The sequence below is a fragment of the Mus caroli genome, unplaced genomic scaffold (assembly GCF_978045245.1).
Source record: "Mus caroli unplaced genomic scaffold, Mus_caroli_1 scaffold_16, whole genome shotgun sequence".
Taxonomy (NCBI): domain Eukaryota; kingdom Metazoa; phylum Chordata; class Mammalia; order Rodentia; family Muridae; genus Mus; species Mus caroli.
Window position 1 is genome coordinate 5,562,806 of NW_028227271.1, and position 27,985 is coordinate 5,590,790.

General features: G+C 43.3%; 1 protein-coding gene across 2 annotated transcripts; it reads left to right on the forward strand.

Moving 5' to 3' along the window:
• Positions 1–26,467, forward strand: Ccnt1 (cyclin T1). 2 transcript variants are annotated; one of them, XM_021183296.3, is made up of 9 exons: positions 1–335; positions 2,700–2,781; positions 7,455–7,583; positions 15,602–15,662; positions 18,048–18,110; positions 20,898–20,943; positions 22,596–22,759; positions 22,909–22,979; positions 24,554–26,467. In XM_021183296.3, the coding sequence occupies exons 1-9, from the start codon at positions 175–177 to the stop codon at positions 25,952–25,954; spliced, it is 2,178 nt and encodes a 725-aa protein (XP_021038955.1). In that variant the 5' UTR covers positions 1–174; the 3' UTR covers positions 25,955–26,467. The 2 variants fall into 2 exon arrangements, with proteins under 2 accessions (XP_021038955.1, XP_029325811.1); XM_029469951.2 differs by lacking the exons at positions 15,602–15,662; positions 18,048–18,110; positions 20,898–20,943; ... (1 more) ...; positions 22,909–22,979; positions 24,554–26,467 and adding an exon at positions 7,689–8,118.
• The last annotated feature ends 1,518 nt before the right edge of the window (positions 26,468–27,985 follow it).

Sequence of the window (27,985 nt, forward strand, 5' to 3'; positions counted from 1 at the left end):
GTCGGCGCTGGAATCTTCGGCTTTCTGGGCGGAAGTGTGTCACAACCTCGGTGGTCGCCCCTTGGAGGAAGTTCGTCACGTCGCAGTAGCCTCGGCACGGCGGATGTGTGTCGCCGCTCCGGTGACGCTGGGAAGTGCTCGCAGCCCCCGCCGCTGCCTCTTGGTTGAAGCACTATGGAGGGAGAGAGGAAGAACAACAACAAGCGGTGGTATTTTACTCGCGAGCAGCTGGAGAACAGCCCGTCGCGTCGCTTTGGCGTGGACTCCGATAAAGAACTCTCCTACCGCCAGCAGGCCGCCAATCTCCTCCAGGACATGGGACAACGTCTGAACGTGTATCCTTTCGGCCTAGGCCATCGGCCTCGGAGCGCGTCCGGCCATGCTTCGGCGTCCGGGCCGGCGACGCTGGCGGGGACAGAAGCGGGTGGGGTGGTGGCAGGAGCTGGGCGTCTAAGTTGGGAGAACCCACAATGGCGCTCGCTGGCCGAGCCACTGTTCGCGGGAGGGAAGTGAGGCGGAGTCAATTTCCCGCTCGCTCACCGGTGCCACCGGCCCGGCTGCCGACTCGTACCTCTCCTGTCTTTGTGTGTTCGCTGCTCCTTCCCAGCCCCGGTCCTCTGCATTCTGCCCTGTTTTAGTGGCTTTTGAGAGTCTCCTTTCTGCCGTGACCTAAGGCTCCGTTTAAGACGTTTCGCTATCGACTCTGCCTCCCCAAAGTGTATAAAAAGGATTTCGGGAAATTCTGTACGCAAAGGACTTATGAAGGTGGTCTGGAATTGCTGCCCCAGTTTTGGTTCCAAACCCGTTTCTCTCACTAGTTGGCTAACCTGTCAGATTCTCGTTTAAAACAAATGTTCCAATGTCCGCCACCACGCTTGATATTCAAACGTTCTAGTAGCTGTTTCATAGAATTTAAGGGGAAAAAAAGATGTCAACTTAGGTTTGGGGGTGGGGATATACAAGTTGGTATGCTTAAAGTAGTTTTCAGAATAATAAGTCCTTTTTTCTTTGGGCACTAGTTTATTCATTAGGTTTCAAAATTTAGAGGTAATGTAGTTTAGTGATTTCTCCCCCCCCCCCCCCCCCAGTTTTTCTTATGAAAATACAGTCTTGTGGCAAAACTAATAGTTTTAAAGTTCTTTCCGTTGTCCATATATATATTTTTTTCTTTTTCTTTTTTTTTCTTTTACTTCCACTTATGTAGCATTTATTTAAGAGTGATGCTGAGGGCTAGGCCTGGTGTTCTGTGCCTTTGATCTGAGCTTTGGAGAAGTAGAGGCAGGCCAGAATTTCCATGTAAGACCCTGTCTCCAAGAAAGAAAAAAAAAAAAAAGTGCAGAGGTTAGGTCTCTAGTGTTTTTAGTCTGAAGGTTGTATATTGTATAGGTGTTCTCTTTATTGCCAGTTGTTTCCTATTGAAAGCCAATTTCCCAAGCATTTGGTCAGTGCACGATTAAACCTCTCTGAGTTTCTGTCTGTGTTTACGGCACCTTTTAAATGTGTGTTTAAGCTTGCCGCCATCATATTGTCACTTCTATGCAGACTGTTGCTGAGGTCTGTGGGAATAAGTTTTGGGGAGGTTGGAATGGTACTCGTACAAAGGAAAGACTGGATTAGAGGAAGGCAGGAGTTCATTTTCAGTGGATGACTATCAAATGGTTTCAAAGGTTTTATACTTCAGAGGTCATGTAATATTTCCTGAAGGAATCAGAACTAAGCAGCAGGGTGTGGTGGTGCGTACCTTGAATCCCATTGCTCGGGATGGGGAGGTGAGCAGGTCTCTACTTCTGATGCCAGCCTGGTCTACACAGCACATTTTAGGACAGTCAAGGATTCACAGAAAAACCATGCCTTGAACAGTGCCCACCCACCCACCTCCTTACCCCCCCCCCCCCAGTTTTGGTTCCCTCCCAAAGAAAGTAGAACTGGAAAACTTAATTATTGAAGTTTAGAAGGTGAGAGAGAGAAAAGTTCCAAGAGCCTAGTAAGGGAAGGCCTGGTAAATATCCTTAAAAAGTTATTCTTGTGCGGCTAGAGAGACGGCTCAGCAGTTACAAGCACTTACTGTTTAGGCAGAGCCTACATGGCAGCCCACAGTCGTCTATAGCTGCAGTTCTAGGGTAACCTCATGCCCTCTTCTGACCTCTGTGGGCACCAGACATGCCCTTGGTGCACATACATAGAATCAGGCAAATGCTGATACACTTTAAAATTTTAAAGTTATTCTTGGCCTGACAAAATGGCCCAGCAGGTAAAGGCACTTATCGTCAAGCCTGGTAACCTGAATTCCATCCCTGGGACTTGGGTGGGAAGATAACTGACTCCTGCAAATTGCCCTCTATGACATGCACTTCCTGGCCAAAAGTAAATGCAATGAAGTTACCCTGAGCTAAAGGATGGTCTTTGCAGAAGGCAGGTGACAGGCCAGGAAGCCTGAGGTTGGTTGCAGCTTTGTTTGCTGATTTACAGCTTGCTACTTGTTTTGTTTATTCAGTCAGTCAGTTCACATTAAGTACCCGTTAGGTAGAGCACATGTTGTCACTTGGCAGTTAATTTCATTAGAGAAGGAATCGAATCTGCTGTTGGGTTGGAAGACTTAAGTTTTACTCCCCTGTGGGGTCATCTGTTTTGCTTGGCCATTTGTTACTTTGGTGGGAGATTATATTGTCTGCTTCTGAACCTTAACTCGAGCACTTCAGCTCACAACTGACGATCAATACTGCTATAGTGTACATGCACCGATTCTACATGATTCAGTCTTTTACACAGTTTCATCGCTATGTAAGTATAATTTTCTATGGTGAAATCCCTTTGGGTTTGAGTCTAGCTGCCTATTTTATGATTGGTTGTTGTTATTGAACTATGATTTTAATTTTAGAATTTCGGGCTAGTCATTTTTTTTTTTTTTTTTTTTTTTTGGTTTTTCGAGACAGTCATTTTAAAGTTAGAAAGAAAATCTTGATGTAAGTATAGCTTTCGGGGTGGTTATGGCCATAAGAAGACAAATATGAGTTAGATTGTGCAACATTTTTAAAGGTCTTTAAGAAAACATGTTTCAAATTTAGGATAAGAAAAGACTTGGTTTTACTTTTGCCTGTGTTTGGGTTAGGGAATGGTAAGAGTGTGTGAGTGCCCATGGAGGCTAGATGAGGACATTGAACTCCTCGGAGCTGGAGTTACCTAGGTGCTGCGAGCCACCTAAGTGGGCACTGGGAACAAAACTACTGAGCCATCTCCAGCCCAGATAATACAGTTTGAGTGTCTTGTTGTGATGCTAACAAACTGAAGGAAACTGTGAAGCTAGATATAATTCCCATAATGTAAGAAATTGGCAGGCAGATTTAGGAGTAACAGGGAGCTCTTGATCTATAGTAAAGTAGTCCGAATTTTGGGTGATTAGTCATTTTGACTTTTTTTTTCCCTTAGCTCCCATAGTTCCAATTAGCCTTTATTGAGGCTATTTGATAGCACTGAAACAGAAGTAATTAATAAAGAATGAAATTAAAGAGGAGTTTCCTAGTTGTCTTAGAAATCTTGAGGGTTTTCTACATTCAACCCCCACCCCTTTTTTTTATCCTTTTCCTTCTCCTCCTCCTTTTCTTCTTAACTATGTAGTAATGGCTGCACTTGAACTATCTAGTTCTGGCTGGCTTGAATTTCCAAACACTGGCATTATGAACAGGAGGCACATGCCTGACAAGTACTCTTTTTTATTGTAATAAAGACTTGAAGTCTTTTTTGGTTTTTCGAGACAGGGTTTCTCTGTATAGCCCTGGTTGTCCTGGAACTCACTCTGTAGACCAGGCTGGCCTCGAACTCTGAAATCCACCTGCCTCTGCCTCCCGAGTGCTGGGATTAAAGACGTGGGCCACCACTGCCCGGCAAGACTTGAAGTCTTAAATCAGGTTGTTCAGTGTGCATTAAGTGTTAGCATATATTTCCCTATTTAATGACCTGCTTTCTTATTGCTTTTGTGTTAATCTTGGTCAAGACAGACTTCTGATTATTTCCAAAGTACCTGCAGTAAACTGGTTGGATTAATGACCTGATAATTATTTCTTTACAGAGACATTCTTTTGAATATCATATCCTTTGTTTTATTTGTCTCTTGTTCTGAAACGACCTCACTATGCAGCCCTGGCTGGCCTGGAACTCAGAGATTCAACTGACTTTGTCTTCTGAGTACTGAGATTAAAGGCAAACAATACCATAACTGGTGTCCAAGTAGTTGATCTTCTTTAGAGTATTGCTTTTTTGGTATATTCTGGAATTGGCACACCCTCTTTACAGAACATTAATTTTATAGGTTGAATTTAGCTGTGATCATTAAAATTAGATTTAAGAGGGCTTAAAACCTGGTGCCCTTGAGTTACACCTGTGAAGCCTGCTCTTGCAAATTTGTGTGTGTGTACACATACATATATAGTGTACATGATGTGTGTGAGTGCAGTTCACACATGCTATGGTGCACATATGTAAGTCAGAGGACATGGTTTGGTTCTCTTCTTCCTCCATGGGGTCAGGTTGTGAAATTTGGGCAGTTGCACATCAGATAGCTGAGCCATCTTCCTAGCCGCCTTATGACTTTTGATTTATTTATTACAAATATAATGAATTTGCATAGTAAAAAGTAACAATAGAGAACTGTGTGTATTAAACTCCCCTGTGCCTGTAGAGGTAATCATTGATCAATATTTGACATGCAGTATCCCAGGCCTGCTTCTGTATATGAACTAGTGTGACCATGCCTCACCATACCCCTACTGTACAACTTTCTGGAACATTGTCTTTGTGCTGTTTCTCATAATTTAGGTGGCCGAAAGGAGACAGGGCATAGAAGTACACGTTCTAATTTTTTTGTTTTTTGTTTTTCGAGACAGGGTTTCTCTGTGTAGCCCTGGCTGTCCTGGAACTCACTGTGTACACCAGGCCGGCCTCGAACTCAGAAATCCGCCTGCCTCTGCCTCCCAAGTGCTGGGATTAAAGGCGTGCCCCACCACGCCCGGCTAGCAACAGATTTGGATATATTTTACCCTCATTAGTTGATTTATAAGAAATGAAGTTTAGGCCAGGTGTGGTAGTGCATGGCTTTAATTTCAGCACCCAGGAGGTAGAGGCAGGTGGATCTCTGAGTTCCAGGCCAGCCAGGACTCTGTTACACAGAGAAACCCTGTCTCACAAAAACAGAAATACAAAAAAAAAAAAAAAAAAAAAAGAACAGTGCAGTGTACTTCTTAAAAGAATGTAGAATGCCAGGCATATTGGCACACACCTTTAATCCCAGCACTCAGGAGGCAGAGGCAAGTGGATTTCTGAGTTCGGGGCCAGCCTGGTCTACAGAGTGAGTTCCAGGACAGCCAGGGCTACACAGAGAAACCCTATCTCAAAAAACAAAACAAAACAACAAAAAAAAGAATGTATACTGGGGTTGGAAGTGTCTGGATTTGGGATTTTGCTGATTTGCTTACTAACTGTGTGGCTTGTGTAAGTGACCACGTGCCTCAGATTCCTGATCTTTATGTTCAGTAATAATAATGCCTGTTGGGGCTGGTGAGATGGCTCAGTGGGTAAGAGCACCCGACTGCTCTTCCGAAGGTCCAGAGTTCAAATCCCAGCAACCACATGGTGGCTCACAACCATCTGTAACGAGATCTGACTCCCTCTTCTGGTGTGTCTGAAGACAGCTACAGTGTACTTACATATAATAAATAAATAAATTTATTTAAAAAAAATAATGCCTGTTTCCAAATAAGTTTATGGTATTTAAATTAATTTTCAGATTTCCTGTCCAATAGAAGCAGTTGGTAAATACTAGCTGTGGTGTTTGCTTACTTTTTTTTTTAATGAAGAAAATGAATGTATAGTGTAAATTGGTATAAAAATGCCTCATAGAGTTAGGTGCAAGTGCCTGTAGTCTTGTACTAGGGAGGCTGAGGCTAGTGAGATGCCTTACAGTGAGTGGGAAGGGCACTTGCTGTCCAGCCTGGCAACCTAATCCAGTCCCTGGAGAGGTAGGGGCAGGCTGACGGGGTCAAACCTAGGGCAAGCACCCTGCCAACTGATACATCCCCGTGCCTTCCTTTCTTATCTGTTCATTGGGCATTAGACTGGTTCCAATTTAGCTTTTAAGAGTGGAAGGATAGAGAAGGTTGTGCAAATATCTTTGCAGCATGCCAGACTTTAATCTAGAAAATTGTAATTTAAGTCTACTACAACACTACTTAGTGTTGGAAAATACAGATTACGATGTTTCAGTTTTTTTATGGTTAGTCTTTGAGATCTTTATTTGTAAATTGGCTTGTTATTTTTTTCCCTAAATATTTTCTATCTTGTGGCTTTAATATTTTGTAGTTTTTTTGTTCTTTGGTATGTGTGTCCCACTCCCACTCTAGGGTTTCTCTGTGCAAACTTAGCTGTCCTGGAACTAACTATATAGACTAGGCTGGCCTGAACTTAGAGCCTGCCTGTGCCTCCCCAGTCCTGGGATTGAAGGTGTGTGATACCACCAGGTTATTTTTATTGTTTTTAGGCAGACCTTGACTTCACTATGTAAATGAGGATGACTAAATTTACAGATGCCAGTGCTGGGACTGTAGGGTGCACCACTATGTCTGTGCTCCCCCCACCCCCAAAACCAAAGCACACACACTTTTCTAATGTGGAGCCATGACTTTGTGAACTGAGCCACATTTCTAGTACCTGTAATTGTTTTTTTAAAAGATTGGTTTATAAATTAAAAAGAGTTTTTATTTTTTGAGACAGGATCTCACTATGTAGTTTCTGGGACTCACCACGTGGACCAGGCTGGCTTTGAACTCAGAGATCTAAGGAGTGTTGGGATTGTAGATTAGGGCTGCCACACCTATCAAAAACATTTTTATTTAGTATGTATACATTTGTGGTTTTACCTGTGTGTGTGTGGGGGGGCAGAGTCTATACGTTAAACAACAAATTTTCTATTGGTATCTGTTTTTCTTTTTTAAATAAGGTCTCACTGAATGAGGAGCCTGCTATTTTGGCTAGACTGGGTGGCCACTGAGCCTCTAGGATCCACCTAAGCCTATACCTTAACTCTGTTGTTACAGATGTTGCTGCTAGAGTTTTGGACATAGGTCACCACTTCATCTCCTGAGCCCCCAAATTTATTCTTAAAAATTGTACAATTCTCCCTCATCCCCATAGCCCTCAGCAGTGTTTGTTTCAGACCGTGCATGTTGACTGTCCCCCTTTTGCAGCCATTTCAATGGAAAGCAGCTAAGGTCTGCAGCCTTCTCACATGAATCCTTGAGGGCTTGCTAAGACCTGGGGTTATGATTTGACAGGTGGTGGAAAGTATTAATAAGAGGTACGAGATTGTGGCAGAGACTTGACTTGTTTGACATTTAGCTCTTCCTAGATTGATTATCATTTAGAAATAAATAACAAGTGTGACCTTTTTGTTTCTTCTTATGAAGTCCATGGCTCCAGCGGCCTTGTTTCTAGCAGCAAAAGTAGAAGAACAACCAAAAAAATTGGAGCATGTCATCAAGGTGGCGCACACTTGCCTCCACCCACAGGAGTCACTTCCTGACACGAGGAGTGAGGTGAGTGAGTGTTTACACTCTTAACAATCATAACTCAGTTTGTAACTTTGGATCTGGGCTGTTCAATTTCTCAGAGTTTAATTTTTACTTATTTTTATTTTTTAGCCTGAGATGGGATTCCTCTGTGTAGCCATGACTATAGACCAGGTTAGACTTGAACCCACAGAAATCCTTCAACTGTGTACCTGCACCGCCCTGCCAGTGTTTAATTTTGAAAATTAAAAACATACATATCAATTTCATCTAAAAGTTTGTCTTAAAATTGAAAGCTGCATAAGAGCAAAGGAGAACTATATCACCTGGATAAAATTCTTTCCACCCTCTAGATCCAAAATACTTTCTTTTTCTCTCCTGTTTAAAAACGATTAAAAAGTGTGCAGCACCACCATCTGGCTGTTTTTCCAGCCCTTTATTGATGGTATAAGCATTCTTTTTGTTGGTTATTTCTTTTCCTCCCTCCCTCCCTCCTGCCAGAGACAGGGTATCTGTGTGGCTCTAGCTCTCCTGGAACTTACTCTATACCAGCCTAGCTTTGAACTAAAGAGACCGTTCATGCTGCCTCTATCTCCTGAGTGCTGGGATTAAAGGTGTGTTTCATCACATCAGGCTTCTTGATGTTATAAACATTTTTTGTTAGTGTTTTTCAAGACAGGGTTTCTCGGCATAGCCCTGGTTGTCCTAGAACTAGCTCTATAGAAAAGACTGGGATTGAACTCAGAGATCCACCTGCTTCTGTATCCCGAATGTCGGATCAAAGGCATGTGCAACTTGGCTAGGCTATGAGCTTTTTTTTTTTTTTTTTTTTTAAAGATTTATTTATTTTATGTATGTGAGTACACTGTAGCTGTACAGATGGTTGTGAACCTTCATGTGGTTGTTGGGAATTGAAGTTTTAGGACTTCTGTTTGCTCTGGTCAACCCTGCTCCGTCCGGTGCCCCGCTTGATCCTCTTACTCAGTCCCTGCTTGCTCCAACCCAAAGATTTATTTATTATTATGTACACTGTAGCTGTCTTCAGACACACCAGAAGATGGCATCAGATCTCATTACAGATGGTTGTGAGCCACCATGTGGTTGCTGGGATTTGAACTTGGGACCTCCGGAAGAGCAGTCAGCGCTCTTAACCGCTGAGCCATCTCTCCAGCCCTCTATGAGCTTTTTTTATTTTTGTTTTTGTTTTTTTGTTTTTCGAGACAGGGTTTCTCTGTGTAGCCCTGGCTGTCCTGGAACTCACTTTGTAGACCAGGCTGGCCTCGAACTCAGAAATCCGCCTGCCTCTGCCTCCCGAGTGCTGGGATTAAAGGCGTGCGCCACCACGCCCGGCTATGAGCTTTTTTTAAAGGTGAAGTTTTGTTGTGGAAATTTTTTTTCATGATAAAGGGCCATACTTAAATATCAGTCTGAAAAATGAACCAAATGCCTAGAAGTAGCAAGATTTTAGCCAAAGGCTGAGAAACATATGGTCATTGTCAGAGTTCATACTTTTATTTCTTCAAGTCAGGAGTTCAAGGTCTTAAAAAGTATTTCAGACTAGAGTTCATCCCTTTTTCTGTGATACTAATGCTGCTGACTCAGTTCCATGGGTGCTCTGGTCCTTCCTCCTGTGTGTGTGTGTGCGCACTTCTTCTATTTTTGCTCATGCTTCCTTAGTGTGTGTGTGTGTGTGTGTGTGTGTATTTGTGTTGGCTTTAGGTGTTGAATCTAGGACCTCAGAAAGTGCTAGGCAAAAATTCTATTGCAAAGCCTTTTCCCCAAGCTGTATTGGTTGTGCAAGCTGTATTGGTTGCTTTAATCCTAGCACTTAGGAAGCAGAGGCAGGTGGGTCTCCTTGAGGGTCAAACTGGTCTATATAGTAAGTCTGAGAGCAGCCAGGGCTACATACTGACAGCCTGTGTCTTAAAAAAAGAAAGACACACCCATAGTTTGGTTTTTGTAAAAAAAAAGATGACTCCTGATTTTCTTCATTTATTTAAAAAAAAAAGATTATATATTTAATTAAATATGTATATACGTGTCTGTGAGTGTAGGTGTCTATAGAGGCGGAGATCTTGGATCCCCTGAAGCTGGAGGTAGAAGTGGTAGTGAGCTGGGTTGAAGAGCACTATGGTTCTTAACTACTGGGCCATCTCTCCAGTTCTGCTTTGAGAAGTCAGTGATCGGAGATGTTGAGAATTCAAACACCCATAATTGAGGAAAAGTTACAGATTTCTTTCTTTTCTTTTCTTTCTTTTTTTTTTTTTTTTTTTTTTTTGGTTTTTCGAGACAGGGTTTCTCTGTGTAGCCCTGGCTGTCCTGGAACTCAAGTTGTAGACCAGGCTGGCCTCGAACTCAGAAATCTGCCTGCCTCTGCCTCTCGAGTGCTGGGATTAAAGGTGTGCGCCACCATGCCTGGCTCAGATTTCTGTTACTAGGTTATTTAAGTCTTTTATGGGTGTAGGAATCATGGTTTGTGAAGAAGATAAATGGAATTTTATGTATTTGTATTTTTAGAAAATTTGTTTATTGTTCTAATTTAGTATATGCTACAGAAGCAAGCATTGCTATCCACTTCTTATCACTGATGAAACATCTGAAAAACAATCTAAGGGAAGAAGGGATTCCTTTTGGTTCACAGTTTAAAAGATTTCAACCTGTGGTTACTTAGCTTTATTGCTTTTGGTCCCGTGGCTATGAGGCAGAGCATCATGTCCCGGAAGGAGCAGGTGGGGAGAGCAACAGGAGATAGCCAGGGACGAGATGCACTCTTTGAAGGGTGTGCTTCTGTGACCTACTTCCAAGGCCCAACCTTCTGGTCTCCTTCACCTCCCAACAATGCCATCAGATTATAACTGCGTCTGGATTAATCCACCGAGGTGAGAGCTCTCATGATCCAATTACTTCCTAAAGACCCATCAGCTGGAAGCCGCCACAGCCTAACTTTCCCCCTTTACCTGGGTTCCTGGGATCAGACTGAGGTTCCCAGCCTTGTAACATCTTCACAATGAACCACTCTTTAGCCTGATACCTGGACCCTTTAACACGGGAGACTACAGGAGACATTTCACAGTCAAATTGTAACACCTTCCCTTTCTGTTCTATGAGCCTTTCCTTCAAGGCCCTGTTAAGTCTTTCTATAATGGCTTGGCCTGTAGGACTGTAAACTACATCCAGAATAGGCTTCATGCCATGATGTCCATAAAACTGTTGTATTTTAATGGGATTATATGTCAGAGCATCATCTTTTTTTGGCAGATCCAAGGCAGCCATCATCTCTAATGAATGTGCAATCTCAGAATCATCCCCCTCAGAACGCAGGCAGAAGTCCACTAGAACTCTTTAACAAGTATCAATTGTATGATGTATCTCAGTTCTGCAAACTATAAAATGAAACACAATCTCTTATGTGGCATTGTTTTAAGGTAGCATCAATAAGCAGAATCTGAGCCGGGCGTGGTGGGGCACGCCTTTAATCCCAGCACTCGGGAGGCAGAGGCAGGCGGATTTCTGAGTTCGAGGCCACCCTGGTCTACAAAGTGAGCTCCAGGACAGCCAGAGCTATAAAGAGAAACCCTGTCTCGAAAAAACAACAACAACAAAAAAAAAAAACCAAAAAAAAAAAAAAAAAAGCAGAATCTGGAGTCTTATTCTTTTTTTTTTGTTTTTTTTTTTTGGTTTTTCGAGACAGGGTTTCTCTGTGTAGCCCTGGCTGTCCTGGAACTCACTTTGTAGACCAGGCTGGCCTCGAACTCAGAAATCCGCCTGCCTCTGCCTTCCGAGTGCTGGGATTAAAGGCGTGCGCCACCACGCCCGGCTTTGGAGTCTTATTCTTATTTCTATGGGTTGCCATTCTAATTTCTTAAGCCCCTGTGGTACGTTCCAATTTGGATTCCTCTGAGGGTTTCCTATTTTGATTTAAAGATTATTTTCTTCTCTATTTTATGATCTTTAATTTAGTATCTAGTTTCTCAGTTTCTTCTTTCTTCAAGACTTATTCTGATTTCTCCAAAAGAAGACACACAAAACTGTTATCACTGAAAGAAACAGCCATTTGTGTGCTGATGAACAAGCAAGATCACATGCAGTCCAGGCGCAGTGTGTGAGGCGTTGTGTTTCCCCCCCATCCGGAATACAGGAACGTTTCCTTCTTAATCTGAACTTCTCCCTAAGAACTTTATTTTCTTAGGTTTAAATTAAATATTTCTTTCTATGATTTTTAAAAATATTTAGTTCCCCCTTTATTGTTTAAGCTCAGTACCTTATCAGTTTGGGACTTTTTAGTTTATACCTTATGGTGAGGAAGCCTCATCCCAGCTGTTTGGCTAGATCAAGGCTCATGATCTTTTGCCAGCACTGGCCAGGCCTCTCCACCGGCTGTGCTTCTGCAAGTGTTTAGACCTTCCCTGGACATCTTCCAGTGGTCCCTGGCCCATGTGTCCTGCCATGCTTGGTTGGGCTGGTACCTCTTACCAGACACTGGGCTGGGACTCAGTGGGCCTAGATTAGGCTGCTGTTTTTAACTCTGGCCTTGGCACTAGCCATGCTCTCCACCAAGCAGAGTGCTGGCTTTCCAGAGCAGCTCTTGGAAGAACTGCATCCTGTGTGTTGTTCTCAGCAGCTGCAGAGTGCAAGCAAAGCCTTCCCGGGGAGCTTTACTCTAGCTGGTCCCTAAGCAGTGTTTGCAGGGAGTGTTGCGACTCTACCCAGTATACCTGCAATCTAAACTTGGATTCTAAGTGAGTTCTAGCCCCACGTTGGTTCGCCCATATTTAGGACAACCAATTTATTAAGCTTATCCCTGACTAGCGTAAAAATAAATGAGGCTCAGGCTATGATTATTTTATTTAACTTTGGCAATTACTGGTGGGTTACCCCTAATCTACTTTCTAACTGCTGGCTTGGCCACCTCCCTAAAGGTGTACCCCAAATACTTGTTCTCCTCCTAGCCATGTGCTAGGTTCATCTCCTCATGGTGGCATCCTCCTCTCCTCGTGTTCTTCTCTTTCTACTCCCCTAACCAGGTAACTACAAATGAACTACCTCTAATCCTTCCAGTATTTTATTTGACCAATAGTTTTAGATTAAGGAACAAGGTTTGCATAACCAAAGCTAGTAAATGTGAGAATTCACGCTTGGTGGGTACAGAATTTCGCATTACAATACATAGCAACATACAGGCTGGCTTCAAACTCACAGAGATCCATTTCACATGCTGTATTAGTTAGGGTTTTACTGCTGTGAACAGACACCATGACCAAGGCAAGTCTTATAAAAAAACCATTTAATTGGAGCTGGCTTACAGGTTCAGAGGTTCAGTCCATTATCATCAAGGTGGGAGCATGGCAGTATCCAGGCAGGCATGGTGCAGGAGGAGCTGAGAGTTCTATGTCTTCATCCAAAGGCTGCTAGTGGAAGACTGACTTCCAGGCAAGTAGGGTGAGGATCTTATACCCACACCCACAGTGACACACCCATTCCAACCAGGTCACACCTATTCCAACAAGGCCACACCTTCAGATGGTGCCACTCCCTGGTCCAAGGATATACAAACCATTACACATGCCCAGCTCCTTTGAGCTCTTGAATTTATTTTTAGAATAAATACAAGAGAAAAATTAAATCTGAGTCAAATATTTATTAGATTCTTTTTTTTTTTTTTTTTTTTTTTTTGGTTTTTCGAGACAGGGTTTTTCTGTATAGCCCTGGCTGTCCTGGAACTCACTCTGTAGACCAGGCTGGCCTCGAACTCAGAAATCCGCCTGCCTCTGCCTCCCGAGTGCTGGGATTAAAGGCGTGCGCCACCCCGCCCGGCTATTTATTAGATTCTTACAGCACTGTTAAAAGATCTGAAAGTGAAATGTGACGATTCTTAGAGGTGTGATATTTCTCAAGTCTAGATTATCTGACTTCTAAGATTTAAAATACTTGAAAATAAATACAGTTGTGCTTTTGGTAGCCTTCCATTAATAAAGTGTTATCTTTTTATGTTCTCGGCTCTTCCTTTCTGTCCTGAGTGGGATAGACATAAAGACTATATATTCCAGTTCTAACACTACCTTTTATCTTCCATTCCACCTCTCCTTAAGATTTTAAAAGTTTCTGTGCATTTAGTATTTGCCTACATGAGTGTAGGGCACCACCTGCATACGGGCCTGGGAAGCCAGAGAGTGAGTGTTGGATTCCCAGGAACTGGAGTTACAGATGGCTGCGAGCTTTCTGTGAGTTCTTGAAATCAAACCTAGGTCTTCTGCAACAGCAGCAAGTGCTCTTACCTGCAGAGCCATTGCTCAGGGGCCTCTATCCAGACCTTTGATTGTTTTTTTTTTGTTTTTTTTTTTTTTATGAATTAAAATGGAGAATTTTATTTAATAGCTTTTAGACATTAAAACAAACACAAACATCTGGGCATGGTGGTAAATGCCTCTAACCCCAGAACTCAGGAGGCACAGGCAGGGGTATTGCTATGAGTTTGAGGCCAGTTTGGTCTACATAGAAAGTCCCATGCCACTAAGGTCTACACAATGAGACCCTGTCTAAAGTGCAAAAGAGCAATTTATGACAAAGCTTACAAATTCTCACGAAAAGGATGAATTCTTAGAGCATAACACACTCCATTAAGGCTGAGACCGTGGTAAACCTTGTTGCTCTCCTCGACTCTGGAACTTGCTTTGAGCAATGCCAGACTCACCCTCCAGGCTCAGAGAGGGAAGATCCTGAGGCAGAAGTGAAGAGCAGAGTGCTTGACTCGAGGGTGTCTCAGACAGGGCAGTGACCTGGTGCGGATCCTCAGAAATAGAAATTTCAAAGCAGCCTTGATCCTCACCAAGACACTCAAGCTGCTTGGTGTGTGGCTGGTCCACTCCACCCTACCACAGTGCTGGTGGATGGGCAGAGGCTCTCACCAGCTTCTCCCCTGTGTGGGTGGATGCCTCAAACCGGTTCCACAGATCTCTCTCACTTCTGGATGCTTACAGTAGCAGCATGGTGTCTTCTCAATGTCATGGAAACGTTTCACCATGGCTGCTCTTAATGGAGCAGTGAGATCTATTAGCTGAGGTCTGTATTAGCTGGCCGTTGACTACAAAGGGTATTTGGTATCTCAGTGTAGCCCCAAGCCTTTCTCAAGGTGAGCTTTAAAATACACACACACACACACACACACACACACACACCATGTCTTGGGTTGACATTAGCAAGAACAGTTAGCCAGAAGAAGAATTATAGAAGTCAAAAGGCAAGGTTACTACAGAAACTTTCACAGAACTTTGGACTTCTATGGATTAGGCCTTTGTTTTAGTTTGGCAGGTGGTTCTGTCTATGTGCTGATCTTTATGGCCTGGATGGTACTTGTGATGGTTTATATATCCTTGGACCAGGGAGTGGCACTATCTGAAGGTATGGCCTTGTTGGAATAGGTGTGACCTGGTTGGAATGGCTGTGTCACTGTGAGTGTGGGTATAAGATCCTCACCCTAGTTGCCTGGAAGTCAGTCTTCCACTAGCAGCCTTTGGATGAAGACATAGAACTCTTAGCTCCTCCTGCGCCATGCCTGCCTGGATACTGCCATCCCACCTTGATGATAATGGACTGAACCTCTGAACCTGTAAGCCAGCCCCAATTAAATGTTTTTTATAAGACTTGCCTTGGTCATGGTGTCTGTTCACAGCAGTAAAACCCTAACTAAGACAGAAGTTGGTACCAGGAGTAGGGTATTGCTGTGATAGGCCTGACCATGCTTTTATTTGAAAGAATGTGGATTTTTGGACTTTGGATTTGGAACTCAGTGGAATGCTTTAAATGGGGCTTAATGGGTCATCCTAGTAGGAATATGGAAGACTTTGTTGCTAGAAGTAATTTAAACTGCGTTGACCTGGCCCAAGAGATTTCAAAGGAGAAGAATTTCAGTATGTGGCATAAAGACTGTTTTTGTGGTATTTTGGTGAAGAATGTGGCTACTTTTTGCCCTTCGATTGTTTTGTTTTTAAAGTTATTTACATCCTTTTGTGGGGTGTAACTTCTGGTTTTTTTTTCTCCCTTCTTAGGCTTACCTACAACAAGTTCAAGATCTGGTGATTTTAGAGAGTATAATTTTGCAGACCTTAGGTAAGTTAAAGTTAATTTTTTTTTTTAAAGCAGGAAAAAATATGTATGGGATATAATAATGATTTCATGTTAAAGTTTGTAAGACTGGGAGAAAATCTTGTGAAGGCTTTGGGAAGTCTCTGTTCCTGGGTAAAAATGGCTGTGGGGCACATTAAATGGAAACAGATCATTAACCCTGGTCACTTTCCACAGTGTTAGGACCTTGGTGACCCTTGAAACAGCTATTAGTCAAGATTTAAAATTTTTTTCTCATTGTAAGGTTTATGATTTTTTTTAAAGCTTTATTATATATAAGTACACTGTAGCTGTCTTCAGACACCCCAGAAGAGGGCGTCAGATCTCATTAAGGATGGTTGTGAACCATCCTGTGGTTGCTGGGATTTGAACTTACAACCTTGGAAGAGCATTTGGTTCTCTTAACTGCTGATCAGTCTCTCCAACCCTGTAAGGTTTATGATTTAGCTGATTGCTCTGTTTGGCTTTGATTTTCAAGAGAGTTTATATGTGGAGTCATTCAGACCAGGCTAGCCTTGAACTCAGAGATCCACCTACCTCTAAGCCTCCGGAGTGCTGGGATTAAAGGCATGTGCCACCACCACCTGGCTAGTTTGGCAGTTTTTTAACCTGATAAATAATGACAAAGAGGGCGGGGGTGGGGGGGACTCATTCTCCTATAAACTGTTTTGGTTTGACAGTGTGATTAGGTAATAGCATTTTGTTTGTGTGTACGCCCCCCCCCCGCCCCCGTGTGGTGTGTGGGTGTGTGTGTGGTGTGTATGTGTGTTTTGTTGTTTTTAGACCAGTTTCACCTTGTAGCCAAGTTGGCTTTAAAAACTCAAAATCTAGCTGGGCGGTGGTGGCGCATGTCTTTGATCCCAGCACTTGGGAGGCAGAGGCAGGCGGATTTCTGGGTTTGAGGCCAGCTTGGTCTACAAAATGAGTTCCAAGACAGCCAGGGCTACACAGAGAAACCCTGTCTCGAAAAACCAAAAAATAAAAAATAAAAAACCTCAAAATCTGCCAGGCCTCCTGAGTGTGTACTATTCGTGGCTGGGATTTATATTTACGTGCTCAGAGAAAATGTACTTATGTCAGTTTTCAATATACTGGCTCCGTTGGATAACTTTGGTAATGACCTTTTGAAATGGGATAGAATAACCAGTGCACATTAGAGTGAAGCTAATGCAAAGGACCACAGTGAGGCTTAAGATGCTGTAACCCAGCTCTCAGGTGGCAGAGGCAGAAGCAGAATTTCCAAGAGTTGCAGCCAGCTGCAGCTACAGAGTAAACGGTTGGTAGAATGCTTAGCATTCATTAACCCTAGGGTTGATATCTAGGGTCCTCAGCTCCAAACTGGGTGTGGTACTGCATTCTGTATTTCAGCATCTGGGAGCTGGAGGCAGGGGAATCTTAAGTGCAGTAATTCTCAGCAACATAGTGAGCTTGAGGCAAGCCTGGGGCTATATGGTACTGTCTCTTTCCACTCTTTACTTCCCCAAATGAAAGAGACTAAGCCGTAGAAGCCACCATTATTTATGTGCCTGCTTCTTTCAACCTTGTGCTATATGTCCTTTTGTTCCTAAAAAGGATCAAAACATTCTTTTAGGTTCATTCCATTTTAAGTGTAGGAGTGATTTATTTGCTTTTTTCTTTTTTCTTGACAGGGTTTCTCTGTGTAGCCCTGGCTGTCCTGGAACTCACTTTGTAGACCAGGCTGGCCTCAAACTCAGAAATCTGCCTGCCTCTGCCTCCCGAGTGCTGGGATTAAAGGAGTGCGCCACCACCGCCCGGCTTTACCTGCATTTTTGTCTGCAGCATGTATGCCCACAGAGATCCAAAGAAAGTGTCAGATCTTTTGGAACTGGAGTTACAGTGAACCACATGTGGATGCTGGGAGTCAAACTCAGCTCTCTGCAGCACCGAAAACTCAAAAACCAGGGAATTGTCTCTCTAGCCTCCATAAAAAAAGATTTTTGTGTTCAGAGATGCTCTTGTCTTTTTTTTTTAATTTATTTTATTATTGTATGTAAGTACACTGTAGCTGTCTTCAGACACACCAGAAGAGGGCATCGAATCTCATTACAGATGGTTGTGAACCACCATGTGGTTGCTGGGAATTGAACTCAGGACCTTTGGAAGAGCAGTCCTCTTCCCCGCTGAGCCACCTCTCCAGCCCCTCCTGTGGTCTTTAGGTCTTACTTGTGCCTTTGCTAAGTCTTTGGAGATGGTAGAGAAGAGTGTGACGGATACGTTTAGTCACTTAGTCTCTGCACAGTACTTTTGAGAGGAAAAAGTGAACTGGCCATTAATAATTCAGACAAAAGAGAGATAAGTATATTGAATATTTTTAGCTTTTTAACGTTTCTTTTTTTTTTCTTTTTGAAGGGTTTGAACTAACAATTGATCACCCACATACACATGTGGTAAAGTGCACCCAGCTTGTTCGAGGTAAGTAACCCTAACTTCTGCGATTGCTTAGTTATTTGGGGCTGTACCTGGCTCTGGACTCAGGCACAACACAGCCGCCTTGTCCCAGATTCAGACTGAACCACCTGCTTGGCTGGAGTCAAACACTTGCTTCTGACCTATTGGAAACTGTTTTTAGATCTTTTAATTTAACCAGACAGTGAGGTTAGCATGAACTGTCATTTTGACAGAATCACTTAGAAGACAGGTCCTGGATTTGCCAGTGGAGAATTAGGTTGATCATGTTGAGGTGGATGGTCCTGTTCTCTGCTAGGATCTCAGACTGTACAGTAGAGAGGTGTAAGCCAGCGTCAGCCTGCAGTCAGTACCCTCTGTTTCCTGACTCCACACAGTGTGACAGCTGCTTCATGTTCCTGCTATTGGGGCTTCTCCACCCTGGTGGATTGGACTGTGAGCCATGCAGGAAAAGGGACTAAGAGTCACCTATTGTCTGGTGGGGACTTCACAAAGTGTAAGGACAGATTTGGAAGAGCCACCAAGTCACATATGAGTTAGCATTTTTCAGAAAATCTTGAAAGTTGCTGGTGTTGGGCCAGCAAGTGGGTCAGTAGCCTGATGACCTGAGTTTGAACACTGGGTCCTACAGTGGCAGGGAGAGAACTGCTATCCAAAGTTGTCCTCTGACTTCCACACATGCCGTGGCGTTCCAGTGCCCTAACCCACGTCCTCTGTTAGCACACATAGTTTATTTTTTAAACGTGGATGGTCTTTTTTTGGTTCGTGTCTAATTAAAGGAAACCCCAATGGTGACATAGAATTCATTTGAATTTATTTCTCACTCACAATCCATTGGGTAGGATTTTAAAATTATATTCATTTATTCTTATTTATTTGTATGTGTACGGGTGTTTTGCCTGAGTGTATGTCTGAATGATATGTGTAGCTGGTGTACTTAGAAGCTACATGAGGGAGTCAGATCTCCTGGGAATGGTTATAGTTAATCAGCAGCCACCACAGAGGAACTGCGACTCAAACCCTGGTTCTCCGGAGGAAAGGCCGGTGCTCCTTTAACCTACTGCACTGTCGCTCCAGTCCTGATCAAAAATTAGTTCTTAAATGGCATACAAATTTTCATTTTTGAGACACAGTCTCACTGTGTGGCCTTGGCTTGACTGAAATTAGCTAAATAGGCCAGGCTGGCCTGGAGTTGAGAGTTCTGCCTCCTAAGTGCTTGTACCACCATACCCATCCCTGTTTGTTTGTTTGTTTGTTTTGTGCTGTAGAGTTTAAACATAGGGCCTTGTATATGTTGGGCAAGTGCTCTCTCTACCAGAGAGTTACGTCCTTAATCCTTAAGGGTTCCTTCTACTTAAGCAGTGCCCATGATCTCTGGGTGCTAGTTGTGGTGCCACACTTACATTCCCAGTACTTAGAAAAATTACTGTAAATTCTAAGCAAGCCGGGGCTATATTGTGAGTTCAAGAGTAAGACCTATTCAACTACACAAATAGCAAACAAAAAGGGATTATCTGGCACTGGGCGTATGCTCAGTGGGAGAGCATTTGCTTAATATGCACAAAGCCCTGGATTTTACTTTAAGACCTGAAAAGACAAAGTCTGAATATCATTATGCGTATAATTGTCTTTTAGAGTTTTATATGCCAAACTGAGGGCTAGTCTTACTTTTTATTTTAATATTGTTATATGAAAAATGAAATTTCAGAAACATTCCCAGTTTCTGAAGTATTTTACATTAAAACCTAAAATCTTTAGTATGTGTTGTGGGTGAGACATGGGGGTGGTATTCGTGTGGCACTTGGCTTATGTAGAGGAGGCGTCAGTTTTCTATTGAGATCTTGGGGACTGAACTCAGGTTGCTGGTGAGAACTTCTCCTCCCCTCATCTGCCTGAGATCTGTGAGCTCTGTATATTTAAAAGCTTTAAAGGTTTTGCATTAGGAAGAGCAGGGCTGAAGAGACGTGGGTATGAGCTTCTATAGGAAGTCTCTGAAGTTCTAAAGGAGATAAAAATGGCTTTATGAGGGATGCTTTCTTTCTCATTGTATGTGAAACAGCTGTTACTTGATGGTGAAGTAAATCCCAGTCTACTCAGTTCTTTTTTAAAAAATAAAGAATTCCTTTCTCCAAATATGTCATGGCCTTCTGGAGTCTGACTTTGGAGCCAAGTCCTATTGGCTCATCTCTTATCTTGCTCTTTCTCAGTGATCTCTTGCATCAGAATCTCTGTTCTTCCCTAAATACTGAGTCAGACTACATCGAGGAATTGCATTTTAAATGAACACCTCCAATAGCTGATGTTCAAAATAAAGCTTGCCTCTCTAGATCTGGAAACAGCATAATTACTTACATTCAAATTAGAAATCAGTAGGGCAGTGGTAGTGCACGCCTTTAATCCCAGCACTTGGGAGGCAAGGGCAGGTGGATTTCTGAGTTCAAGGCCAGCCTGGTCTACAGAGTGAGTTCCAGGACAACCAGGGCTACACAGAGAAACCCTGTCTCGAAAAAAAAAAAAAAAAAAAAAGAAGAAGAAGAAAGAAAAGAAAAAGAAAATGAGTAGACCATCTGCTTAGCCTGAAAGAGACCCTGTGTTGAGTTGCCAGCATCCCACTTGCCCTTCTTCCCAGAGTCGCTGATGTGTTTTCTTGGGTAGAATGTAGGCACCAGATGACCAGGCACTGGGTCTGCCTGACTTACCACTGTTTGCATACCTTACAAATGGTACATGTTTACTAGGTATTTGTTGAGAAAAAATGGAACTAATAACGTCTTTTTCTTTTGTTTTTGTTAGCAAGCAAGGACTTAGCACAGACATCTTACTTCATGGCAACCAACAGGTTTATATTTTTATTTTTTTCCTCTTCTGTTTATGGGTTTGGAATTTGGTTGGGTTGGGCTTGTCATCTCTTGAGGGGTTTATAGAATCGCTTTGTGAACTAGAGACAAAAGACCCTAAAAATAACGTTGGTTGTGATGTAGACAGCGCTCTGGAGGATGAATTCTTCAGCAGATTTTCCTTTTCCTCGAATTTGCTTTACACCCTTAATTTTCCAGGGTTCTGTAGTGACTTAGCATGCATAGTTCTGTGCACTAACTCTGCTATAAAATGTCCAAGAGCACAGCCTGAACAGCCATGGAATTGGGGGGATTGTTAATTTCCTTCTCCTTTGCCAAAGCAGAGGGCACTTAGTCTACAAGGGTTTGCTATCTATCTATCATCTAATTTTTAAAAAGCTGTTAGTATGTAACTTATTCTGCCCAGTGACCTGCTTGTTCTTGTGTCTGACTCCCATATTGTTAAGTCATCCCCAGTCACCAAGTGTGAGAAGGTCAGCATTAGTAAGCCAGCCCTGCATACACTGTGGTGGCCCAGTCTGAGATCCCAGCACTCAGGACCCAGGCAGGAGAATGAGTGGTTCAGGGTCATCCTCTGGAATACAGCAAGTTCAAAGCCATGCTGAACTGTCTATAAACACAGACAGACAGACAGACAGACAGACACATACACACACACAAGGGAGGAGAAGAGATGAAGCAAATTTAAAGAAAGAGCCAAGCATCATGGTGCCACAGTACTATAATCCGGAGATAGGATTGCTGTGAGTTTGAGGCAGCCAGAGAACGAGACCCGCCTAAACCCAGACAGAATCTTTAAAAGAAAAAAAAAAAAATCAGGTATACTTGTATTTGAGAGAGCAACTTTTTTTTATTTTTCATTTTTATTTTTACATTTTGAAACAGTCTCATTACTTAAGCCAGCCTTGAACTTCCACTTCCCATGTTTTGGGATCAGGCTTCTGCTCCTATGTTGACTTTGATTGTTTTTCCTTTTGTTTTTGGTTTGAGACAGACAGGGTCACATTAAATAACTCTGGCAGCCTTGAAATTTGCTATGTAGACTAGGCTGGCCTCAAACTCACAGAGACCCAAAGGCCAGCCTTTGTCTCCCAAGGGCTAAGAGTAAAGGGGTATGCCTCACCAAGGCTGACTACCCAGCTCCTTTTTTTTTTCTTTTCTTTTTTTGTTTTTGTTTTTGTTGACTAGTATTCTGTTTACTGAGTGTGTGGTACTAGGAGATTTAGACGTGTTGTTAACCTGCTCAGTGCTTTAATAGAAATGACCCTGAGGTGCTGAAGAGTAAAGTCTAGCACATAGAGCTCTTCCAGAGGACCCAAGTTCAGATCCCAGCATCTGTGGTGGATGTGCACCGTCGCCTGTAACTCACGGGGTAGGGCTCTAACACCTCTGCCTCTGCACACCCTCATGTGCTTACCCCACCACAGACGTGTCCAGGGACTTAGAAGTCAATCTTAGGGAAAGACGACAGGCGTGTTGAGTGCTGAGTCAGCACGGGATGGTCTTGCCCTTCTCACTCTCCTCTGGTTTTTGTTTTTGGTTTTTTGGTTTTTTTAATATAATGGAGAGTTTTAGTTTAGGGTTGAGAATTGAGGGCTCATGACACTCTCTGTTTCCTTCCCTTTGATGTCAGCCTGCATTTGACCACATTTAGCCTGCAGTACACACCTCCTGTGGTGGCCTGTGTCTGCATCCATCTGGCTTGCAAGTGGTCCAACTGGGAGATCCCAGTCTCAACTGACGGGAAGCACTGGTGGGAGTATGTTGACGCCACTGTGACCTTGGAACTGTTAGATGGTAAGTTTTAGTGTAAGGGACCTTGAAACGCACGTCTTGATTTGTCACATATCTGGCCAAACATGACTTGAAAACAGTGAGTTAGTTGAGGTTTTTCTTGTTTCATGATATTCTTGTCTCTGAGCCTTTCTTGGATGTTTCCTTTGTAGAACTGACACATGAATTTCTACAGATTCTAGAGAAAACTCCAAGCAGGCTGAAACGTATTCGGAATTGGAGGGTAAGACTTAGTACTGATAAACTTATTCTTTCCTGTAACCGCACCAGTGAATACAGCAGAATTGGATATGTGTGCTTGGGCTGGGAGTTTCCTTCTTGTTTAACAGTAACTGTGACTTTATAGCATGGATATGAACTAAGATTTCAGTCTTTTTTTTTTTTTTTTTTTTTTTTTTGAGACAGGGTTTCTCTGTGTAGCCCTGACTGTCCTAGAACTCATGCTGTAGACCAGGCTGGCCTTGAACTCAGAAATCCGCCTGCCTCTGCCTCCCAAGTGCTGGGATTGAAGGTGTGCGCCACCACTGCCCAGCAAGATTTCAGTCTTTAGGACAAAAGACTGTAGGGCAAGATATGGATGGAATTAGAAGGGTTGAGTGCGATTTTTACTTTAAAAATGTTTTAGGGGGTTCTGCTGGAAAGATAGCTCAGCGGTTGGGCATGGTGCTGCATGTCTTTAATACCAGCACTTGGGAGACAGAGACATGATCTCTGTGAGAGCTTGAGACCACCTGGGGCTACATATACTGAGACCTGGGGTTTGGAGAGAGATTTATGTGCATGGAGGCCAGAGATGTCAGATCTTCTGGAACTGCAGTTTTAAGTGGTTGTGAGCTGCTATGGTTGCTGAGAACAGAATCCAGGTCCTCTGCAACAGTAGCAAGTTTCCTTAACTGCTGAGCCATCTCTTCAGCCCAGGGTTTTCTTCTTAAATGGGCTGCAGTCTGGAGTTGTAATGCAGATATTTTAGTCCTGGGAGTGATAGCCATTCCCTTTCCCATCGCATCAGATAGATGAAAAGTCCTCTCCGTGCCCAAGGCCCTGCAGTCAGTCACCAGCACTCAAAAGAAAGAAGAACACCTCCTCCCAGCCCTTTTGAGACAGTCTCATGTAGCTCCACCTGGCCTTGAGCCTTGCTGTTATAGAGGCTGACCTGGGACTTCTGATCCTCTCTTGCCTTTGCCTCTACCATTTAAGTGCTGGGATTGCGAGCATGAGCCACCATGCATAGAAATTTCCCTTATTTCTTATTAGTTCAGACCAAGTCTCCTGAGTCTGGTGAATTATAGAGAATTGTTGCCTCCAGAAGATTTGAGTTAGAAATGGACTTCAAAGCATGCACTTAATCTCTTATGTTCATACAAATCTCATCAAAGTTTCTAGAATTTAAAAAGAATTTAAACTGCAGCCTCCAAGTAGTTATACTGAGCCGGGCGTGATGGCGCACGCCTTTAATCCCAGCATTTGGGAGGCAGAGGCAGGCGAATTTCTGAGTTCCATGACAGCCAGGGCTACACAGAGAAACCCTGTATTGAAAAACCAAAACAAACAAACAAAGTAGTTATACTGAATGTTTAAGAATGGCTTTATTTTCTGGGTGTGATGATGAATGTCTTTAAGTACTCAGGAGGTAGAGACAGGAGGATCTCTGAGTTTGAGACATGCCTGGTCTTGAACAAAAACCAAAATCCCCACCTCCAGTAAACAAAAAGGAACACAAAGCCATCCAGAAAAGTTCCCTAATTGATGCTTCCCTGTACTGCCGCTTGGCGTGAAGGTTTATGTGCTTCGTCCTAGGCGTACCAGGCTGCCATGAAAACCAAGCCAGATGACCGGGGAGCAGATGAAAACACGTCGGAGCAGACAATCCTCAACATGATTTCTCAGACCTCTTCAGACACAACTATCGCAGGATTAATGAGCATGTCAACTACGTCTACAACTGCAGTGCCTTCCCTGCCTTCCTCTGAAGAGTCATCGAGCAGTCTAACTAGTGTGGATATGTTGCAGGGCGAGCGGTGGCTGTCTTCCCAACCTCCCTTTAAACTAGAAGCTGCCCAGGGTCATCGGACTAGTGAGAGTTTAGCACTTATTGGCGTTGATCATTCCTTGCAACAGGATGGTTCCAGTGCGTTTGTTTCCCAGAAGCAGGCGAGCAAGAGCGTGCCATCCGCTAAGGTTTCACTTAAGGAGTACCGTGCAAAGCACGCGGAAGAATTGGCTGCTCAGAAGAGGCAGCTGGAGAACATGGAGGCCAATGTGAAGTCTCAGTATGCATATGCCGCCCAGAATCTCCTGTCTCACGACAGCCATTCTTCAGTTATTCTCAAAATGCCCATTGAGGGCTCAGAAAACCCTGAACGTCCTTTTCTGGATAAGGCTGACAAATCAGCTCTGAAAATGAGACTCCCTGTGGCCAGTGGGGATAAAGCAGCTTCTTCCAAGCCAGAGGAGATCAAGATGCGCATTAAAGTTCACTCTGCGGGGGATAAGCACAATTCCCTTGAAGACAGTGTCACCAAGAGCCGGGAACACAAGGAGAAGCAGAGGACTCACCCGTCTAACCACCACCACCATCACAACCACCACTCACACAGGCACTCTCACTTACAGCTGCCAGTCGGCCCCGTGAGCAAACGCCCAAGTGATCCAAAACACAGCAGCCAGACAAGCACCTTAGCACACAAAACCTACAGCTTGTCCAGTACTTTGTCTTCTTCGAGCTCGACTCGTAAAAGGGGTCCCCCGGAAGAGACTGGGGCAGCAGTATTTGATCATCCAGCCAAGATTGCCAAGAGTACTAAATCTTCTTCCTTGAATTTCCCCTTCCCCCCCCTTCCTACAATGACCCAGTTGCCTGGGCATAGCTCAGACACAAGTGGCCTGCCCTTTTCACAGCCTAGCTGTAAAACTCGAGTTCCTCATATGAAACTGGATAAAGGCCCTCCTGGGGCTAATGGTCACAACACAACTCAGTCAATAGATTATCAAGACACTGTGAATATGCTCCACTCCCTGCTTAGTGCCCAGGGTGTTCAGCCCACACAGGCCCCTGCATTTGAATTTGTCCACTCTTATGGTGAATATATGAATCCCAGAGCTGGTGCCATCTCCTCCAGATCTGGCACTACAGACAAACCTCGGCCACCACCCCTCCCATCAGAACCCCCTCCACCACTTCCACCTCTTCCTAAGTGAAAAAAAGAAAAAAAAAAAGAGGCAAAAACTTCAAAAACAAAAAACACTTTTTTGTTTTGTTTTTTTGTTTTGACTACTGATATTAGACTACGAAAATTACATCCCTTATGAAATCTGTCACCTAAGGAATAAAATTGCTATTGAGACAGGTGGGCGGGTGGTGGAGGGAGGGCCTCAGTTATTCCATCTGCTGCCTCACATCTACAGTTCGTGCTGGTATTAGAGAGGTGGGATTATGTCGAAGCTGTGAAGGATGATGAACACACTCTACTCTTGGCCTCTCTTCATCCTAACTAGGTTGATTGGAGTAGTTATCTTCCCTCTTCTTGCCAGAACTAAAATGTGGAGGGCATATCAAGCAGTTGTGGATGCTTTTGGTGTTAAACATATCAGAAGAGAGGAAGTATTTAAACGTCAAATCTTTAAGAGACTTTTAAAAAATAATTTAAAGAAAGTAAGTTATGTTTAGTTTTTTTTATATAATCGGGGAGGGGAAAGGGATTTTGCTGTGTGTATGAGGAACATAGCAGTGACTGGTGGGGGGGGTAGGAGGGTGGGAATGTGTGCAGGGGTGGGGGGAGGGTAGGCTCTTGGCCAAGAGTGAAATAGGCTCAGGCCTCTTGAAGTATTGAGATCTTTAAAGTGCGTGTGCGTTTGTGTGTGCGTGTGCTTGGATGTATGTGTGGGTGTATGTGTATGCGTGCATGCGTGTGCGCGTGTGTTTCAAATCATGTTACCTTATTCCTCCCATTCTTAACCATTTTCACATCTCCGCATTCTACTAGAGAGGTAGTTGGCCTTGACAATGAGAAGAGACCTGTATTGACAGTGAGTCCTCTTCTCCTTTCACCACAGGCTTACGTGGTAATGAGCAGAGCCCTCTAGCTTCTAATTCTGACCTGACTCCTGCGCCCGCCAGTACGGAAACTTCCCTCTTCCTTCTTTTTGTGTTTTCAATGCAGCATGGAGGTGGGCTTGAGGAAGAAGCCTATAAAGCAAGGCCGGCCTCTCTCCTACAGAATGGGGTCTTTTCATGTTGGGCTTTGCGAGAAAGCTCAGGTCTCTGAAGGGAAGGAGGGTATGCTTTGCAGTCCTGTCTGAAAAGACCAGACCATGTGTGTTACTAGGATTGGGAGAAGCCAGGCAGTTAAGATACTAAAGACAATGAAATTGTGATTTGGAATTCTGAAGACGTAGTGTCTAAGTTACATTATGAATGTAAAGAGCTTATCTAATGGGAAACAACTGCAGTTTGCAGCCTATTTGACTTCAGAGTTTGAATTTAACATCATTGGCATAATGCATGAGCAAGCCTAGCCAACAGATACTGTTGTGTTCAGATTATTTCTTAGTGGGTGGCTTTTGATTCTAGACAGAGATTCTTAAAAGTCCTTTAAAAAAAAGTGGATCAGGAATCCTGTTATGGGCCTTGATTGTTCCAGACATTAGAAGTAAATATATTTGATGAAGGAAATTTTGAAAAAATACTGACTAGATAAAAATTGTAAGCCAAGCTTTCTGACTGAAAAATGCTACCTAGCCACAGATCATTGCTGTTATTTGGTTCATTGCATGAGTGTGTGTGTGTGTGTATATGTCAACACATATATATGTGTGTGTGTGTATGTGTACACACACATATATGTGGGTTTTGGGGGGGTATGGATAAGATGGTGCTATGAAAATAATTTGTCTCTTGTTTTAATTAATGAAGCTTCTGTCATGCCAAGTAGTCTTTAGGGAGAAGTCAGATTCTTTTTATTAAAAGTCATAGGGAGGGCTGGTGAGATGGCTCAGTGGGTAAGAGCACCCGACTGCTCTTCCGAAGGTCCAGAGTTCAAATCCCAGCAACCACATGGTGGCTCACAACCATCCGCAATGAGATCTGGCGCCCTCTTCTGGAGTGTCTGAAGACAGCTACAGTGTACTTACATATAATAAATAAATCTTTAAAAAAAAAAAAAAAAAAAGTCATAGGGAAACAGAAGTTGTGTGAGTGCTGCTTGCCAAGAACAGACTAGGAAAAACACC